The following is a 20052-nucleotide window of genomic DNA, read 5'->3' as shown; positions in this document are numbered from 1 at the left end:
TATCAGGACATGTAAAACACATTAGTACATGCCCTAACCTTTAAATACACTGCACCCTGCCCATGGGGCTACCTTGGGCCTACTTTAGGGGTGCCTTACACATATTAAAAGGAAAGGTTTGGGCCTAGCAAGTGGGAGTGCACCTGCCAGGTTGACATAGTAGTTTAAAACTGCACACACAGATACTGCAATGGCAGGTCTGAGACATGTTTACAGGGCTACTCATGCGGGTGGCACAATCAGTGCTGCAGGCCCACTATTAGCATTCGATTTACAGGCCCTGGGCACACATGGTGCACTATACTAGGGACTTACTAGTAAATCAAATATGCCAGTTGTAGATAACCAATCTTAATCACAATATACACATGGAGCACTTGTACTTTAGCACTGAGCAACAGTGGTAAGGGGCTCGGAGTGCCAAAACCAGAAAAAATGAAATCCAGCAGATAGTCAGAAATACAGGCGACCGAGGCAAAAAGACAAGGGAAACCATGTCAAGGATGCCAGGTCTAATAATTGTTTGGAACGGCCTCTCTATGAACCTTATTATCAGGCTACAAAAAGACCAGAAATATGGAGCCAGAATGAGCCTATCACACTACAAAAGACACTACGTCAAAGCTGCAGTAAAAGCACTTCACTGGCTGTCAGTTGACTCTAGGATCAAGTTCAAGGGCCTCTGATATTTCATCAAAGTGTACTGTGGCAAAGGCCCAGATTACTTAAAGCAGGGCTCTCCAACCTTTGGTGTAATAAGTTCTACTTATGTTCAATGAAAATCATAGAGAGCTTCTAATATTACTAGTGTTGTGACAGTGACCTAATCAGACGAGATTACATTATTGGCCACCATATGCAAGATTACCAGCAGTTATGACCTCATGAATCAGGAGTAATGTAATAAGCATTGGCAAGGCCAATAGGTCGCACCCATGCAAGAGCCATTGGCTTTGTCAGTATGTTGTACCCATGTTGTTTACCAGCGGGGCTCCTGTTAAGCATGCCTAAAGGTTAGTGGCATAGAGGAGAGTAGCATAGTGTGTCATAGGGTGGAATTGGAAAGAGTGGAGCAGAGGGTTGTATAGTGCGGTGGCAGAGTGTTGTGTATTGGAGTGGCAGTGTGGAGTCACGTAGAGTGCATTGGCATAGAGTGTTGCAGAGTATAGTGGCCTAGAGTGCAGTGGCATTCAACTCAGCGGCGTAGATTAGAGTAGTGCATAGAGGAGTAGAGGGTTGCAGAGTGAAGTGTCATGGAGTTGAGTGATTACGAGGGCAGTGGTGTAGAGTGGAGTGGCATAGAGTGGAGTGGCATAAAGTGGTGCAGAGTAGAGTAGCATAGAGTGGTCCAGAGTAGAGTATAGTGCCATAGAGTGCAGTGGCGTAGAGTACAATAGAGTGTCATGGAATAGGGTTCAGTGACAGAGTGTAGTTGTGTAGAATGCATTGGTGTAGAGTGCAGTGGGTAAGAGTAGAGTGGTATAGAGTGCAGTGGCACTGAGTAGAGTGTAGTGGCATAGAGTAGATTGTTTCAGAGTAGAGTGATTATTAGAGTGGCATACAGTGGATTGGTGTAGAGTGAAGGTGCATAGAGTTGAGTGTTACGGAGTAAAGTGCAGTGGTGTAGAGTGCAATGTTGCAGAGTGGCGTAGAGTGGAGTTGTGCAGGGAAGATTGGTGTAGCCTGGAGTGGTGTAGGGTGCAGTGGTGTAGAGTAGCATGGCAAAGAGTACTTTGGCATAGAGTAGAGTGGTACAGGGTACAGTAGAGAGGCGTGGTAAGGAGCAGTGCAGAGTGGAGAGCAGTGACGAGGGGTGGAGTATTCATGGTGTGGACCATTACATTTGTACACACATATAGTTTTTCAATTAAAACTACACAGTGCACAGATAAACGTGTGGAAATTGCAGCACCTAGTTTAATCATTCATTTTGGTCATATCAACTTGTTTGATTCCAAAGCACTACAGAAAAAACAAAAAAGTGCTTCATTTGTGTGTTCATAATTCTGATATATTCTGGAATACTTACACAGTTCATTTAAATGTCATTGTCTGCTAGAAAAACTCTTTCCTATCCCCAGTATCCAGCAAGATTGTCACACAAATCCTCTCACTTTGAACTTCCATAAAGAAAAGCAAACTAAGCGCCCTTGGAAGACGGTACCTGACATTTCACCTCAGACTTTAAACGCACAACAAACGTGACCACGATACGAACAAGATTTAAAGGCCTGTTAACAGAAAGCCAGGTCGTGGAAGGATACAGAAGACACGGTTTAGGGAACAAGAGGGACAAACTGAACCTGGAGAGCTTAAAGCAGTTGAAGCCAGGAATTGGAAAGCTAGAAAGTCCGAGTTACAAAGCCAATGGTAATCCACAAGCAGAATACATACCTAGGTCAACTTTCTGAAAATCCCCAATAGTTCTTGAAGAAAACCAGACAGCTGCGCTGGGCTGGTAGACTGCAACCTTAAATGGCTTTGTCAATTCGGGATGGCTCTACATACGTAAAACATGCCATCCACATCTTCACTGCCTCTGGAACCAAAGAAATAATATAAGTAATACGTTTTTCCAATCACTCAAAAATGAGCTTATGAGTCCTGAAAATACACACTTTTATGCCTTTAAATAATTTTGGCCTACCAATATTAAATCAACGAAGCCAAAAGGTAAAATGTAGTTGGCTGGGGTGGATGCAGGCGAGCTACTTATAGGTAGCTGGAGAGTTACCAGTAGCTCACAAACCACATTTTGGACAAGCCTGACTTAAAGGAACTAGTTCTCCATTGTGCACCTACCAGGGACCTTACTCTGTGTTGGCCCAGCTGAGAATCATACGCTCAACATGAGGGGCAAAATATTGAGGCACCATTTTAGTAATTTGAGGGCCTGGACTGCGGAGTAATCTACGCCTTAATCTGAGATCAGATGCCAATCACAAGCGATTCAGAATAGTTCTAAAGCCCAGCATTTTTACACTACCTTTTTTCAGAATTTACACTGATCAGCGGTCCCAACTAAAAAGCATTGGCTACTATTAATAAGCCCCAACCGCCCCCCCCCCCTCACCGAAGGAACTCTATGATCTCCTCATTCCTCTTTGTATATAATTCTGTACCACCTTTCCACATCTGTAGTACCAGGACATCCACACGTAGTGCTAAGCAAAACTACTAAATAAATACAGTAGAACTGGTCAAGGTCAAAGACGTGCAGTCTTTGGGAGCAGATCCTGAAGTCTGTTAGCTGTTTTAAGACTACTATTAGTGTCAATGGGTGTCATGATAAATGAGATCAATGTCAGTCCTGTTTCAGGACTTTAATCAGCTACTAGTAACTGTCCAAAATCTTAAGCCATCTACAAGCTACAGCTATATTGTAAACTTTCGACATAAACACTTGATTATAAGTTTAGTGGTAAATACCACCAAACTTGCACATAGGTTAAATACTGATACCACAGGGTTTGTTAAATAACATGCTAAATAAATCTACACTATTTACCATACACCATGCCATTATTATTTAGGAAATGTCCTAAATACTGAATGTATGCTATTTAGCGAATGTGGTAAATACTGAATGTGTTATTTAGCGCATGTGCTACATACCTCACCTGATGAATAGCACAATAACAAATTTGCAGGCATTGGTAGTTTGTGGAGTGCGGAAAGTAATCCCTAGAGAACAGAAACAGCTAAAGCAATACTCAAAAGGACCTTAAAACACCCCAAAAGTTACACCAACTCCTCTTTCCTGTGTGGGCATGTTCAGACATTCTTTTTGTGTGGACAAAGCACCTTGAAAGACGACAAACAGAAGGCACTACCATCCTCTGATGTCACTCAGTCATCTCCAGTAGAAACCTGCCAAACGTTTACATCCTGGATCCTGGCAGGGAAAAATGTACAAGTTTACGGATCCTGGGCAAAAGCTCAAGGCCAAAGATGTGGTTAGACCCCATGACTGTCCAGTGCCCCATCTCATGCTGAATAGTCCGCTGAAAACAAAGAAAAACATGCTTGTTGAAGGAGATAATAGCTAAAATCAATCTTGAATCGACCCGTATTAAAAACAGGTTCTAAATCTTGAAATTCTAGGTACTTAAGCAAGTTGCCAAGCACCAAAGCATGGCAATTCTTGGTAGTTCTCTACCTCTGCTCTATCTCAAGTTGTGGGAATAACCAAATATGACCGTCCTCAACATGTCTAGAGTGAAAGGCATGAAAGACTTTCTTGAGATCAGATGAATCCAAGATAACATTCATGAGAGTCGTAATGGAAGTACACGTGGGTGTTATAAAGTTGACTTACCTGAGAATCATCATTGGTATAAAGTGGTCAATGTTATTTGTTACACATATTCACATTGGTCCATATATAGGACATAGTGGTTCACAACTTTGTAATGGTACTGCTGTGATGCATAAGAGATTGAGCTATAATGCACCGTAATCTCGATGATGAAGGTTTGATTGGTCTGCTCAGTACCTTAAGGGTGGTGTGTTATCGCAGTATAACTAATGTTGCTTTTTGTGAGCATCATAACATTGTTTCGTTCAGAGCACCTAACACACCAGTCCAGTGTACACAGATCCACCTGACATGGTATTTTCACTTAGTACATTTTATTTTACGTTTTTAACACACATTCTCCTGTCAACTAGATATCACTACGTTTACATAAGTGCAGTCAGTTGGCCCTAGTATATCAGAAAAACCTAATATATATTAGCTTGTTAAGAAACGTGTTGTACTTACCTGCTTAAGAATGTTGGGAGCGTGCCAGCCTTTCAACGTACCTGCAGCATTCATACAGAGCTTGTTGGACTGACTGCAGAGTTATGGATGAAGCTGAACTGCTCAGGCACTGGTAGTTGGGCTCACTTCATTGGAATTTTTCTTCAGCAGTAAACAAGTACTTAATTTATATTAACTTGTGGGTCATTCCTTACCCCCACATCAGTTTGCTTTGCTGCCATTAGCTATGTGGGTGGCTTGTGGGTGTATGTTGCTCACTCTCTGCATAGTATTCATCACTTGGAATAGTATTTTGCTAGAGGTTGACAGAAATACCACGCACCAGTCCTGCTGTATGTTGTCTTTTATAAAATTCCAGAACTTCTATCATTTTCGGGAAGTGAGGACAGCAGTGGATCCCCTATCTTGGGCTGCAATGTATCCTTAATTGTTTTTCGTATGGTGTACATATCATGCCTGTGTATTCCATGGGTCCCAAATTGATCATTGCTTATGAGGTCTAGCCATAGTCTGTCAGTCCTGATTCTCATCCTGCTTTGCTGCATCATTTGCAGAATTAATTGGTGGCCTGCTTTCCATCCTCTTGCTGCATGGTTTGTTGTAGCAGAACATGAATCTGGTATAGCATGATATAGTGGGCTAGCAGTGCTGCAGCCATGGTGGGGTACTGCAGAATGGAACTGCAAGCTGCTGCAGTCAACTTGTGAGAACTTCAGCTGTCAATGGCCATTAATGTAGGTCTTGTTCTGTGTTCAGGTGTGTGTGACAATGTATTATTTTCAGCTCAAACAGTGTATATATTGTGTTTTTTAAATATTGTGTCGGTCTTTGAATTTTTCGATTGCATTACAGCTTTTCTTTCATAGCAAACACCTTCATGATTTTTTTACTACCTGCGTTTGACTGGTGTTTATTTAAGGTGGTATTTTCCACTGGTTTTTAATGACCTCATACTTGTAACTGGGTATTGTTCACTACATGCATTATTTTTTACACGTGGTCAATAGAGCATGCGTTAAATCACGTGTTAAATAGCACACATGGACTACAGGTATGCAATGTTTAGCACATATGCTAAATAACACGTGCATTGTTTTAACTCTTGAACAGACGAATCATTAAAGTCATGCGATGTTTACCCCTACATGCAGTGACTATCACTATTGCCTAACTCATTAGCGGGGCCTTCATGTATTAAGTAGAAGTCTGAAAATAGTTTACCTCAGTACCATCCATCAATCTTCTGTATCCATTGTGTCTTTCATACTTATTTTAAATATTTCTAACCTGTTTCCTTATTTATTGAATTATAAGAACCTACCTAGGGTTGTAGTTAGCAAAGAAGAGGATTGCGGAGGGGGATTTGTGTATCATAGCTTAATGGGAACGTATGGCTTTCTAATGATGTAAATACGTAGACAGTGAGAAGGTTACATTTGTTCAAAAGAAAGAAGACAAAAAGCAACAGACAACAAGCTCAGATTTGTATTAATTGACTGGGCTGATTAAAGGGAGAGAGGAGTCAGATTGACATATGGAAAGGGTCTGAGAACCCAGAAAACTGAGACAAAATATACCTTGCTCCTCCCTTCATCGTACACTTCAGCACCACTCCCTGAATGCTCTGTTTTAGAGAGTTGACAACAGTGCCAGCATTTTAGTTTCCCTTCCTGTGAATGGATTTAAAGGCACACAAACACACTACCTTAGAGAAATGCTCAGTTTGTTCCTCAAAACTGATTGACATTCTTAAAAAAAAAAACATATTGATTCTGTCTTACTAGCCCTTTTTTCCTTTTCCCTCTCTCTTTACCGCCATCAACCTGCTTTTCCTCATCTCACCTTCTCTCTGCCATCACTTTAATTTATTCACCCAATGTTCTCCTTTTGTCTCTCTCCTTGTAAAGTTTACGCTCTTCTGTCTGTTCAACAACCTTAACTTTCCTCTTTCATTCCTTGCCATTCTCTTCTCAACCTATTCTACCCTACTGTCTTCACCTCCAGTCTTTGGTCATTTCCCTTCATTCTGTCTGTGCATATGTTTGTTTTTTAGAATATGGCAAGGTAAGTGAGGCACATGAAGATCTGCTGTCCTGTAATGTTAATGTAGTGTTAATGTTGGCTTCTCAAAATGATATAATTCCCTATGGACAGCAGCTTCCTTTCTTCACCGGATATGAATGTTAAAATGTGGTGATCGTCATACATTTAGTCACACTGTTTCTGTTCACAACCCTCAGTGCCCCTCAGCCTACCTTAGAAGACCCTCTTCCTGCCTGCGGCCTCCCTTCTGGCAATGCGCCCTCTCTGACCCGAGTAACGGAGAAATAACCTTTGTTTTATTTAAATATATTTCATAGTAGTTGGCTTTGAAGAAATTGTGGGCTATTCCTGAGCATTCTTGAAGTCCACTTTGTGAGTTTGTCAATTAACGCACCTCGTGAAATTTATTGAAGGGCTGGGCAAGGGGCTTGCATACATGTCTTGCATCCAATTAAAATACCTTATCCTAAATCTATGAACGTATTCTCATGTATTCATATAACTTGTGGAACACGCATTAAATTAACTGAACATTTCTAGATCTGCTGCTCTTAATTGTTTGGAGAGAAATAAATCATTCTGCGAAAAGTGGTCTTCATTCAGTTTGTTCTCTCTTTTTATTTTTTTTACCACGTTCATGCAGAAACAGCTTCAGAATCTGGAGGATGCCTGTGATGATCTCATGATGCTAGGCGATGACTGTTCAGTGATTCCGTATCAAATCGGAGACGTCTTCATTAGCCATGGCGAGGAAGAGACACAGGAAATGTTGGAGGCAGCAAAGGTTTGTTAGCACGTTAAGGGCACTATAGGTATTCTTACAGTACACTTGATTTCTAGCCAGAGGCAGCAGAATGTTTGCTCGTGATGAATCGCCCCCCCAGCTATAAGTGTATACTGCAATTAATTATGGCTTGTTGTGAGCTGTAATGTTGCAGTATTATCTAAACATTGTCAATCCTCAGTGCCAGTGATAGTGAAGGAAGTGTGGTGATGCAGGCGATGCTTGGACTTCAACATTAGGCCGCAAATTTAGTTTTCACATCTATAGTTGAAAGTATGGATAAGTTGTACAACCGGGAAAAATCCAGTTGAAATTTGAAACTTAATCCACACCTTTAAAAAAAAAATTCATTTCCTTTGAATGTTACATTAATTTTGCTGCACCCCATAAAGTATCTTGCAGTGTCTCAGAAGAAGCCTTTGTTTGAGATCTATCCTTAAAGGCACCCCAATTACCTCTGTATGTCGTATTTTTCTGAACCCTTAAAAATGACACTTGCCTCTGTGCTTCGCTACCAAGTAATGCATAGTGTGAGCATGATTGATGCTTCCGTAGTCTCAATTTGTAGTACATACTGGAAAATAAAACTCCCTGTTGGGACAGGAATGTCATCAGCATTGTATATGGCACATCCCTTCATGGAGTGATCCATATACCTGTGGAACGGGTATTTTGACTTTTTGTGGTCTGAGCTAGCACTCTAACCTAGCGTGCATGCCTAGGCCCGTGAGTTGCAAAGACAATTTCCAGAACATATATTTTGATCTCGAGAGGCACAGCCATTCTTCCCCCAGTTTGATGGCGATGGACTACTTTTTCATGTCCTCAGTTGTGACCTAAAGCGGTGGTGACAGCGTACTGATTTTGGATGCTTAAAATTCCTTTGCAGACCTTGTTTCTGTTTTGGGAGAGAGCGCAACCTACTGGTCGAACGCTGGTAAAGTCCTTCTCGCACCCTTGCGCTGGCAATGCATGTGCTTGACGAAGGCATTTATGAATGATAGACATGTAGCAAATGTATGGCAGCAAGACTGAATGTGGTGATGGTCTGAGTGCAGGAACAAAAAGGATCTATTTTGGATTGCCACTCGTTTAACATGCCATTGATAAGAAGGCATGAGGTTTCCCCAGATATTGGAAGTATATTGACCGCATTCTTCACACCGTTAGGTGGATGCTGAAGTGGAGAAGTATGGAGCAACCGCTGCCCTTAAAATTTCTTTCTGCACTTTTTAACAACAGATTGCTGACTTGATTTTCCTGAGCACTTCATGTTGGTGTTTCAGCAGATTCTGTTATTAAAGTTGGGATGTTTCTAGACAGGGCCTGCCCTTTTGCTTTTATATGATTGCTACTTCCGAAAGGTTGAAAGCCCAGATGCAGAGTCTTTATAATTCAGTGTGCCCCTGTCCTTGATACTTTTTCAGAAGCCTTCATTTCATCATCACTACCTGCTGTCAGACCTATCAGCTTGAACAAAGTCTGAAATGAAGCCAGAAATGGCGTGAGGATTGTGTTGCATTATATGGTGTGGTTGTGCTACACACACAAAACTGTCTTGGGTCCAGTCAGGCTTGTTTGTAAAACATTTGTGTCAACCATAGGTACCTGTGACTTCAAGCCACAAGCCTTAAACAAAGGAACTTGTGAAAAACATTTATAAGCACCAACCAACGAAACAGTCATGCAACACAAAAGACATTGAACACCTATTTATGAAAATGGATTACATTTTTATGAAGTGTAAGAAACCACGGCAGGGTATCAGAGATATAGATTTTAAATAAAGCATAAATCTTAGCTTTTTAGTCCAAAGTACAAACAAGCATTAGTAACTCCATAGTTTAGAAACAAATTGAAAGGTTTGAAAGAGTTCTGTTCGGGTACTCCAGCCCGAGTTGGGTGACCAACTTCGACAGGGAGAAAGTCAGAGAGGCCAATAAGCAGTATTTGGATAGTTACCTGATCACCAAAGCAGTCTCAAGTCCATTGCTGCACTTCACATCGAAACCGCCATAGACTTCAATGAAGGATCATGATACAGGATGCTGAAGGGTGCTCTGGTTGCTGTGTGGTTGACGGGGGTGTACTTGCAGTTATTCCTATGTCCATGAATAAGGAGGGGCCACTGGGTCGGTGTCCCCTAAAGTCCTCTTTGAGCCAGTAGATTTCCAGCTGTTGCTGTACTAGCGATCTCCGTACACATTGGATCCAGTGGTTTCCTTTGGTGAAGGCTGGTGTTCATCTTTGGTGCACAATCTGGACTCGGACAACACTCCTGGGACCAGCAGATTAGGGTGCAACTTTTGGCGGTCAAGGATCGGTCTCTTGGGTTGCCCAAAGATGTGGCTACTGACTTGTCAGAATGAGCTAATTCAGCTTAGACCCTGGTGCTGGTTCCAGGGGGTAAGTCAACTCACCCTTGGAGTCACTTCTTTGGTCTGGGCCTTGGGAGCGACTTTTGCACTACCTATGAGCCTCTTGCACATTCATCTCTTTACTTGCCCAGGGTGCGGCAGGTGCAGCATCTCTTGCAAGATCCAGGGGTGCGTAGGGCAGTCCTTCTTCGGTCTTTTCTCCAGTGTGATCTGAGGTTCAGGGTGCCTTATTTACCCCCAGAAAGTGCCCAGGGGGATGTTACGGTCACTAGCCAATAAACTACCAGGATTCCACCATCTTGTTACAACGTGTAATGAATGTGTGTCATTTAGCAATCCAAGAGCGCACTATTCTGCCCATCCTCAAGTTCTCTGAACCCTTCCATGTAAGTTAGGAATTTGGTAGCCCATCGTAGAGGTGTGGCTATATGTGGGCCACACGTTCCCAGGAAAACTGGTTTGGCCACTGGTCTCCCTTCTCTGTTTCCGCCTCCAGCCTGTCTACCTGAAGAGAGGGGCAGCCCTACATGAGTGTAATCGTCATTTGTCCACCATAGGCAACTTAGCCTTTGTAGCTCGCCTTATGGACTAACACCCTGAGTGCCTTCCTGGGAAGGGGAGTTAACACCTCGCCCTGCAGTCAGCCTGTATTGTCCCTGAGCATAGAAGATGTTCACACTATTCCCCAGGAAGGCAGAGGCTGTCTGGTGGCCAGGAGCTGTGCAAAGCAATTGGACAAACTGAGCAACAGAGTGACAACTTTCTAAAAGTTACCTTTCCTTTAAAGTGACATTGAATTTGACTTTGAGATCATGTCAGGTTTAATGCCACTATTGATTTGATACCTTGAAGTACATATTTTAGTAGTCCCATTCAGAAGTTAGCTGAACTGAGAGGTCAGGAGGAACTTTGTGTTAACCAATGGGACTACTAACCTTTCCACAGCAGAATGAAAATGTAGAAGTTTTGCTGCCAGGATATATTAAAAGTATGTATCCTACTTAATAGTATGCAGCTCCCTCCCTTAGGACTCCTTAGTCCATAGGCTATCTTTAGCAAAACTTCATTCGTCCTACTTAATAAATGGAGCTCCCTGCCTTAGAATCCATATGCCTTCCGTAGGGGAGATTTGTATGTATTATTAAGTGAAGTAGGGACTGTGCCACTGGTTTAAATGACAAAGTAAAACTAACAGTTTTAAAACTGCTCTTCCAGGCTGCATTGGCAGGCTCGGAGCCATTTTGCACTTTGTCATACACATGGTGGCACAGTCAGTGCTGTAGCCTGGATAGACACTCCAGTCTACATGCCCTAGCTACCATTGGTACCACTTACTTGGGACTTACAGTTAATCAGCAAATGCCAATTGGGGTAGCCAATTCAACATACATTTTGTAATTCATTAGATCACAGCACTGAGGTTTGGTTAGAAGGCCTTAGTGCACTCTGAGTCGGAAAAACAGCTGCATCGATCCCAATCTTTGGGGATGCTCATGCAAAAACAGGATTTTTTTACATATGGGATTCACCTCAAACTGTTTTTAAAACCTTAGGCTGTGAATTTTCTTCCTTAGCTTGGAAAACAAATATGTAAATGGACCCAAACCACTTTGTTCCACTTGCAAGCTACTTCCCTGACAAAGGACAAAGGTAAACCGTAGAGTACTCAAAACACTGCTGTGAGACCAGGGCTGGTGACTGCATGACAGTCAACATCTCAGGGTTAAGGGGCGTCACCCTTGTTGCCTCAAAAGTCAAGTGTCAAAGGGCTTTATTTGGCCCTGTGTGCAGATCCATAGTAGGATGTACCTCAGGACACCAGTGGAAAACAACCATTTACTTCTGCGGTAGTGGCGGAGTAGTTTCTGTCTGCTCTGTGGCCTCTTGAAAGTAGTTTGGCTCTGACACATTTGTTATACACCACAGCTGGCAATTCCAGTGTGTTGCTCTACTTGTGGCATTCACATTGGTACTTGGAAGATACATTTTTAATAACCTCATCCCATACTCAAAAAAGGAACATTAAAGCATGGAGATTAAACATTGTTTTGCAATTCTATTTTTTATTTTTGTGCATTTTTGCCATCTTTTGCTCTCTTTTCAGGCTGTCAGTTTTCAGGGTGTTAAATCATCTTCTCATTTTAGAGACCTTGTGAAAGTCCATATTATCTTTAAAATCACTACCTTATAACTAGTGGTTTTGGATGCATTTCTATTTTTACCATCCAGAAACAGTTTACTTTCTTTTCGCTATTTAAAGGACTGCTTAGGGTGCAAGGCTTTAAATGATGCTACAGATAGTCATGCAGTAAGCAGAGCTGCAGCAGATTGTACACAGCCAACATATGATTTTAAATCAGATGTGTACGGTATATTGTGATTGTAATATAAGTGCCCCCTAAAATTAACTACTGAATTCTTTACATCCCTACTTGATAGTGCAGTGTCCCCACGTGTACATTGAGCTTGTTATTGCCTTTTCATTTCTTTGTTTTTTTCATTAAGCATAACTAAGATTACCTGGCTTTCCTAAGCCCATAAATACACCATCTGCCCCTTTCTTAATTTGATAGTTTACTGTGGCATTAAAACAGAACAGGAGGTTTCCTCACTCTCTGTAAACCGAGGCCTAATCCTTTTATAATTGATATGTTGGTTTTTGTAATAACATGATTCATGTCACTACGAAGCTTTGTTTTATAGCCTGTGGTCGTGACCGGGTATACAACTAACAGCTGTAACTCATAGCAGGTGACTGTACTCTGTTCCTTAACTTGATAGTGAGGGCTACCACTTGAATTTTAATTCCAAGCTCAATTGCATAGTTGAAGAACTGATGTTTTCGTCAATGTGGGCATAGAACAATCTTTTTATTTACCTGAGTTTATTTATCTGAGTTATGTACATACAGATTTACGTAGAAATAAATATTCCGCTTTATATATTTCAGATACATCTTTTACCTCCAAGAATCTCTCAACCTTGATTTACATGTTTGTTTGTTCCATTAAAATGCACATACCACTACCTCAATTTCTATCTTTAATGATTATAACGGATGATAGTCAAACATTCCTATAGTCTTAAAGTGCCATAAGTTGCAAAGTCTTTTAACTAACAGACACACCTCATTACTGGTATAGACTGTTCACTCCTGTGCAGATGATTTACCAAATGATTTGTTTAGCTATGCAGCAGTCGAGAAAATTATATCCCCTGGACCAGTAAGCTATCCTCCTTTTACTCATTCTGCAAACCAGCAGGTTGACATCTGAGTCGAAATATGCTTAATTACTAATAAAGAATGGGAATGTGTCATATTCATATACTTTCACTAGCACACCACGAAGGCCTACTTGCTATTTTCCTGTCAAAACTACAGTCCTCTAATAATATGGCTCACATGGATAAGAGTCCTTCACTAGTACTTCTTTTAATTACTAGATCCAACTTTCGCCTCAGCATTAACGGTTAGCTCCACTGACCTCTGGTTCATATTCATCTGTCTAGGCCTCCTCATATTCTAATATGAAAGGGTTCTATGTAGTTTCTAATGTGAAGACTCCACAGTGGAACTGCCTCCATGAAGGTTTCTCTGGAAACTTGGTGACTGTCACCTGCCCCACACTTTCATTCTAGTGAGGAGTCATCATCCAACTCTTAAACGACAACCATGAGTCAGAACAGCCTCAACATACTTAGATGCCAATACATAAAATGCAGACTCTGGCTAACCCTAAAATGTTATCTTGAGGGAAAGCACAGTCTGCATTTACATGAACACAAAACATCTCCCATGCAGTCACCTCAAACCTACAGTGCATACCATCTGCTCTTCTTAAAACACAATTTAGGCAGAGTCAAGGTGGAGCCTAATACCACTCTTTCTGTGTAGCTCCAAGTCACAGACGACCAAAACTCTACATCTAGACTGCACTACAGTTGTTCTCCATTTTTCCTTTGATTTACGAAATTCTACTCTTTGTTTTGGGGTCTCTCGTTTTATTGAATCCTGTAGCAGAGCTCATGTAACATGTTTTGATGTTAGCTTTCATCCTCCCATGAAGCACATAATGCTACATGAATTTTGTTATAAAGATAACAAACAATCTTCATCAGCCTTGTGAGAACCCAATAACCTATTTTTTTGTTTGATGACACCTGGCTAATTATAACATGAGAACCCTTTTCTTATTTGTGAAAAGATCTGTCTCATGGAAGCTATATCATGATAAGAAGAAGAAACATCACTATTCACACTCGGTTGTTTATGCTGTACAAGAAGCCATATCTATTATCTATTTGTCAGATTTCCGAAATTATAATTTCTCCAGTGTTGGATCTTTCATAGTTTCACTTGCTTGAATCATTCTCAGACGTCGAAGTGGGAGTCCCACAGTTCCCTAACATAGCAGTAGGTATCATTACAATAGGCCCTAATGGCAAGGAACAGTCAGTTTAATAACTTAATCATGTCGTTTTTTGAAAAGGACCAAACTTGAACTATGAACAATCAGGTAACAACCCCGTATAGAACATTCCTAAGAGAGGCTGCATCCCTCAGATTTTCAAGCACATCTGTAATAACGTTACAGGAGTGATGAGAGGAGCCTCTCAGGGGAGAAGGGTGGGTTCATGTGAGTCTATGAAAGATACCAATACTGCAGAACTGACGTTACAGGTAAGTAAGTCGTTTTCTTTTCCAGTATTGGATCGTTCATAGTTTCACATGTTTGAATTGGTATAGCAAGCAGTTATTATAAGTATGCTTTAGAGGCAATATAAATACCATTTGAGGATGGTAAATAAGAAATCAGTACAATATATCTACATCACCTAAAATGAATGTTCCAGATAAAGAAAGACAGGTATGCAGATTAAAATAACGTGACATTGAACCATACTTAAATACTAATTTAAACCTCAGGAGTACAGGCTCTCCTAAATGGAACAGATAAAGTAACACCGCCTGTCCTACAGCTGCATCACCACGGTGCTCTGATTTTAGGCAGCACTGCTGCGTGAATGTGTGGATGATCTTCCACGTTGCAGCACAGCAGATCTTCTCTAATGGCACTGAGCAGTCGAAGTGGATGCTGCCCATGTTGAGTGTGCTCTGTCTCTAGTTTACCTGTCTTTGAATGTCCAAACTGGGTTGCAGCGGAAATCCATCTTGCAATAGTGGCTGACTGAATCACCTTGTTGAGTTTGACTGCATTATACTAAAAGTTGGTCACTCTTTTGTATTTGCCGAGTACGATGCAAATAGAATTTGAGGCACTGTTTGATATACAGAGTACGGAGAGACTGCTCAGCCGTAGTAGCTGTATTTGGGGAAAAAGTTGCACAGTATGAGAGGCTTATTAAGATTAAATTGAGATGGAACTTTGGGTATGAATCTTGGGTTTGTCCTGAGAAATACATAATCCGCAGTGAAATTCAGGAATGGATCCTGTGTTGTGAACGCCTGTATTTCAGCAGTGAGAGCTAACCGTATTGCCACCTTACAAGTCGGGAACTTTAGTTCTGTTTCGTGAATGGGTTTGAATGGCAGTTTCATTAGCTGGGAGAGAACTATATTGAGATGCCATTCCGGAGGTGGAGCTCGGATTGGAGGAAAAGTTCTGAATACTCCTTTCATGAATTGTTTAAAAAATGTGACTGTCCCACATCAACCACCGACTGAACTTCCATCTTCCCTTGAAACACCTGTGCTCCATGTTATTCGCCCTCACACGTGTCCCCCGCATTAATCGCACTCGCAGCGGGGGACACGCATTCTCCTACATCGCCGCCAGAGCCTGAAATGACCTCCCCCGCCACCTCCGAATGGCGCTTTATAAAATATTGATTGATTGATGTAATATATGGGGTAGTAGCTCATGGCTAGTGCGTGAGTTATAGTTACCGAAGGGCACTAATTGTAGATACTCAAGCAAACTATAACTGCTGAATTTCTGTGGTTTTCTGCTAGCATATTTAGATCCTACCTATTGCTTCCCTTTAACCTTTGTTTTTTAAGTGAATTTCAATTGTCTTTTTTTAAAATAAAGTAATTTAAATCACTATACGATAATCCAACTACTATGGCGCACAGCCTTTGGCCTGTGCGGTGGGGGTTGTCTGCAGGGCCTGGCCTATGGCCATGCTTTGCGGCCAACCTGTTATAACTAGCCAACCCCGCACCAGGCATGGCCCCTATAACCACCCAACCTCGTGTCCCACACGGCTTTGGCTGCAGCCAGGCCTGGGCCAACCCTCTATAACCACCCATCCCCACATGAGTACCTCAGTGGGTCTGTCGGTGAGTGCATGAGTCTCTGAGTGGATGTGTGAATGGATGCATGACTCTTTGATTGGGTACGTGAGTGTCTGAATGGGTCTGTGAGTGAGTGTGTGAGTCTGAGTGGGTGCATGAGTAGGTCTGTGAGTGGGTGTATGAGTCTCTGAGTGGGTCTTTGAGTGGGTGCGTGAGTCTGAGTGTGTCTGCAAGTGAGATGCATGAATGTCTGGATCTGTGAGTAGGTGCATGAGTGAGTTCATCTGTGAGTGGGTGTGTAAATGTGTGTGTGTTTCAGTAGCTGTGTGAGTGGTTCAGCCACTAAGGAACCTCACCTTCCTGTATATCCAACAAGAGTCCACACTTTTGCACAAAATATCTCCCCAAGTGGAGTTCTTTCTGCCCTCCTTGGGTAAATGTGCAGTACGTAGTCTACACTACAGCTGCGTAATGGAGCACAAGGATATGTCACCAGTGACCTTGTGTGCGTTTTGGCAATATGATTGTTCGTGGTGCCTCTTTATCCAGAAGTATGTGATAACATGAATTCTCCTATAAGAGGCCAACAAGACTACAAAGACCTAAATCTCCACAAAACCAGGGTCCTTCCTTTTATCTATCCCCCTCCCCACTCCCTAGGTCCGTTTCGGCCCCGGGGTCCCCCCTGGCCATGGGCACCCAGTGTGCAGGATCAGGACCGCGGGGGGAACCACAAGGACCCCACAGTCCCAGCTGGCTCCCCACCTCCCGCTGGAGCGGGCATTGCTATTGCACACAGGGAGTTTGCTAAACATGCAGCTCCCTGTTTGCAAGAGCAGTCGTTTAATCTCTTTCCCTGGCTGCATGTCATGTTTGTGGACAAGGAAATAAATGAAAACTCAGCTTCCAATGGGCAGAAGCACTTTGACAGCTCCCACCTGCTGGAACCAGAGTGTTTGCTTTGCTTGGTGGAGCTGTCATAGCTCTGCAAAGCAAAAGCAAACAGCTATGTCCTGGGGGTGGTCACCCTGGGGCATAGCAGGATCCAGTCCTGGGGGTGTGGCGGTCCCCAGGGCCATGTATGGCTCTGCCAGGTGGGAGGGGGGGGGAAACAGCCCCCCTCCTTGCATTTGCAGGGGCCATTCTGGGGAGTTGGTGGTCCTTGGGGTGTGGGCCCTCATTACTGTTTCTTTAGCTCCAAGGTGGTGGTCCCTGAGGCTGAAAGAGCCTCAGGAGGGGGGTCCGGTGTGTCCCCATCCTTCCTTTTCTAAATAATACCCTCAGAACCTAGGCTACCCATAGGCTACAATTAGAAGAAAGAATAAAAACACGGAAATCGGCGCTTGTTTTTTTAAAAAAAAAATTTATATTCCTACCCTGCCCCCTTTTTTCCTTTTTTTGTGGGACTCCGCTGAAGCAGAGTCCCAAGATGACTGCCAACACTTCCTGGTTGAAGTTGTGGTAGCCAGTCAGAGCCCGAACCATGGCCCTAGATAAACAAATTTGGATTTCCTTAAATTTCTCAACGACTACTGAATGGATTTACTCCAAATAATAAAAAGCACAATCTGCAGAATAAACTCTAGCTTTCTGTCAAATTTGGTGTCATTTTATCCAGCGGTTTGGGCTGTAGTCTTGTTCAAAATGTTTATGTGAATGAATATGGGAAACCCCTTTCTCGGCCCCCGCTTAAGGGATCACCCCAAAACTTTCCATGCTCAACTAAAATTACTAGCACACTTTAATTTGAAAATTTCATGAAGATCTGTCAAATGGTGCCAACGATCTAGGCAAGTCAAAAAATGACTTATGGAAACATGGTCCTAACTATAACAAGTAGGTAATACATATCACAACAAAGTCAAGACGAGGTAAATGATCCCGGTTAGCACCTTGCCACGCCAGTGCCATCCCCAGAAATTACACCATGCCTCAGAGAAGAAATAAAAATCATTTTGTTAAAAAACATAAGGGTGGCACACCACTGGTCATGATATCATGCCTTTATTCTTCAGAAAAGTGAAAAACAATTCTATCCATGCCTTTCTAGCCTCTTGTTGTGAAAAGGGCCGTTTGGCTGGACCTCGTGGACCGCCTTGTTTTTAACTTTTGGCTGTGCCACCCTTCTGTTTATATTATATTTGTCAGTTATTTCAAAGCTCGTAATTCACAGAAAAGAGATATTCACTGAATTAATATGTAACGAGTAACATGTAATATGCCTTTGGCCTTCTGGGCAGAGCCCCTTGATGTAGCGGTTAGTTGGAGTGGGGTACAGTACTTCAAGAGGCCCACAGTACCCCAGTTATAGTTATTTTTTACTATCAAACTAGTGGATGGGTGCATTGTCCTTGCAAATGGCAACCTTGAACTCCACTGGTTAGCAAATCCATTTTGGCTATTATATGACATTTTGGCAGCTTCTTTTCCACCTCGTATGTGCATTTCGCTAGTCCAATGTAGAGAACAACCAACATTTTTAAACAGTAGGATAATACACAGTTTCCCATCTTCGTAATGTTTTCTTTTCACCTAGGGTAGTGTGCGATTCCATGATTGTCTATCTTCATAATCTGTTTTTTTCTTTCCACTTATTTTTAGAAACATTTACAAGAAGAAATTGATGCCTTAGAATCTAGAGTGGAGTCTATCCATACTGTGCTGTCGGATCTCAAAGTACAACTTTACGCAAAATTTGGAAACAACATAAACCTGGAAGCAGAAGATAGTTAAATATTTATTTTATTTTTGCCTGAATTAGCTGCTTACCGATAAGCTGAAACGTCCTAATTGAGTTGCATACTGAAATACCATTTACTGCTGGACTTCTGAGTTAACAACAATGCTGAACGTGTTCCTGATATGGCACAATAAAAGGAATAAAAGACGTTGACCACAATGCTGTAACTTCAAATCCCGGCACTGCTAATAGTGTTTAGTCTTCTTTTCAAACGAGTAATTCTTCCCTGACCTGTAAAAAAATATGTATATTGTCAATTTTTCTTCTCAGCTGACATGTTTACATTTTGACAACACCAGCAGGATTACCACTAACACGTTATGGAAGCTTCTTGCTACTGTATAGTGATTAAACTCACAACTAAGATTTGCATCTTGCCCTCCTTTTAAAGGAGGGCAAGATTCTTCCCCAATACATTCATTTTGATAAACAGTGCAGACCAGTATTTCTAATAGTTGATGTATTCTTTATTTCGTGCCAGTTTACGTTTCTGTCCTATTTATTTATTGCAGAAATTTCCTCTGTTTTTGTTGGGAAAGCTGTGAAAACAGCTGTGAAAATAAACACATTGTGTATATCCTGCTCATGGAGCAAAACAAAAATAAATTCGGCAAAGAAGTGCCCTTTTCATTTCATTTTAAATCAACAGTGCACTAATGATGGCAGTGTACGTGCCGAACCCTTGATGCAAAAACATTTTGTGTGGGCTGTTTTGTTAACTCCTTAGCTGCTGGGCCTCCGCCCGATTTCTCTTCCCCCCCGCCCCTCCCCCCTCCAAAGCCCCCCACCCCCTGTGGCCTAGCCCTTTGTGTTGGCTATTTCGGGTAGTTCGCACATAGGCCTTCATAGCTTTTTGTCCACATAAGCTATCCACGCCAAATTTGCATCCTTTTTTTCCAACATTCTAAAGATTCTAAAGGTACCCAGACTTTGTGGGTTCCCCTGGAGGAGGCCAAGAAATTAGCCAAAATACAGCTAAAATTTCGTTTTTTTCAGAAAAAGTGGAAAAAAGGGCAGCTGAAGAAAGCATGTGTTTTTTTTCCCTGAAAATGGCACCTACAAAGGGTTTGTGGTGCTAAAATC

At 42.0% G+C, this 20052-nt stretch overlaps 1 protein-coding gene across 1 annotated transcript in view; it reads left to right on the top strand.

Annotated features, from left to right (window-relative positions):
• Positions 1-19589, top strand: part of PFDN4 (prefoldin subunit 4) — a 62223-nt gene extending 42634 nt beyond the window's left edge. Inside the window, exons 3-4 of the mRNA XM_069243616.1 lie at positions 7452-7592; positions 18831-19589. Of these exons, the coding sequence (XP_069099717.1) occupies positions 7452-7592; positions 18831-18962 (273 nt within the window). The 3' untranslated portion in view covers positions 18963-19589. The remainder of the gene's footprint in view (positions 1-7451; positions 7593-18830) is intronic.
• Positions 19590-20052: the final 463 nt, after the last annotated feature.

The sequence above is a fragment of the Pleurodeles waltl genome, chromosome 7, assembly GCF_031143425.1.
Source record: "Pleurodeles waltl isolate 20211129_DDA chromosome 7, aPleWal1.hap1.20221129, whole genome shotgun sequence".
Taxonomy (NCBI): domain Eukaryota; kingdom Metazoa; phylum Chordata; class Amphibia; order Caudata; family Salamandridae; genus Pleurodeles; species Pleurodeles waltl.
Note: the sequence above shows the minus strand (reverse complement) of the source record. Positions and strands in the feature narration are given on the sequence as shown.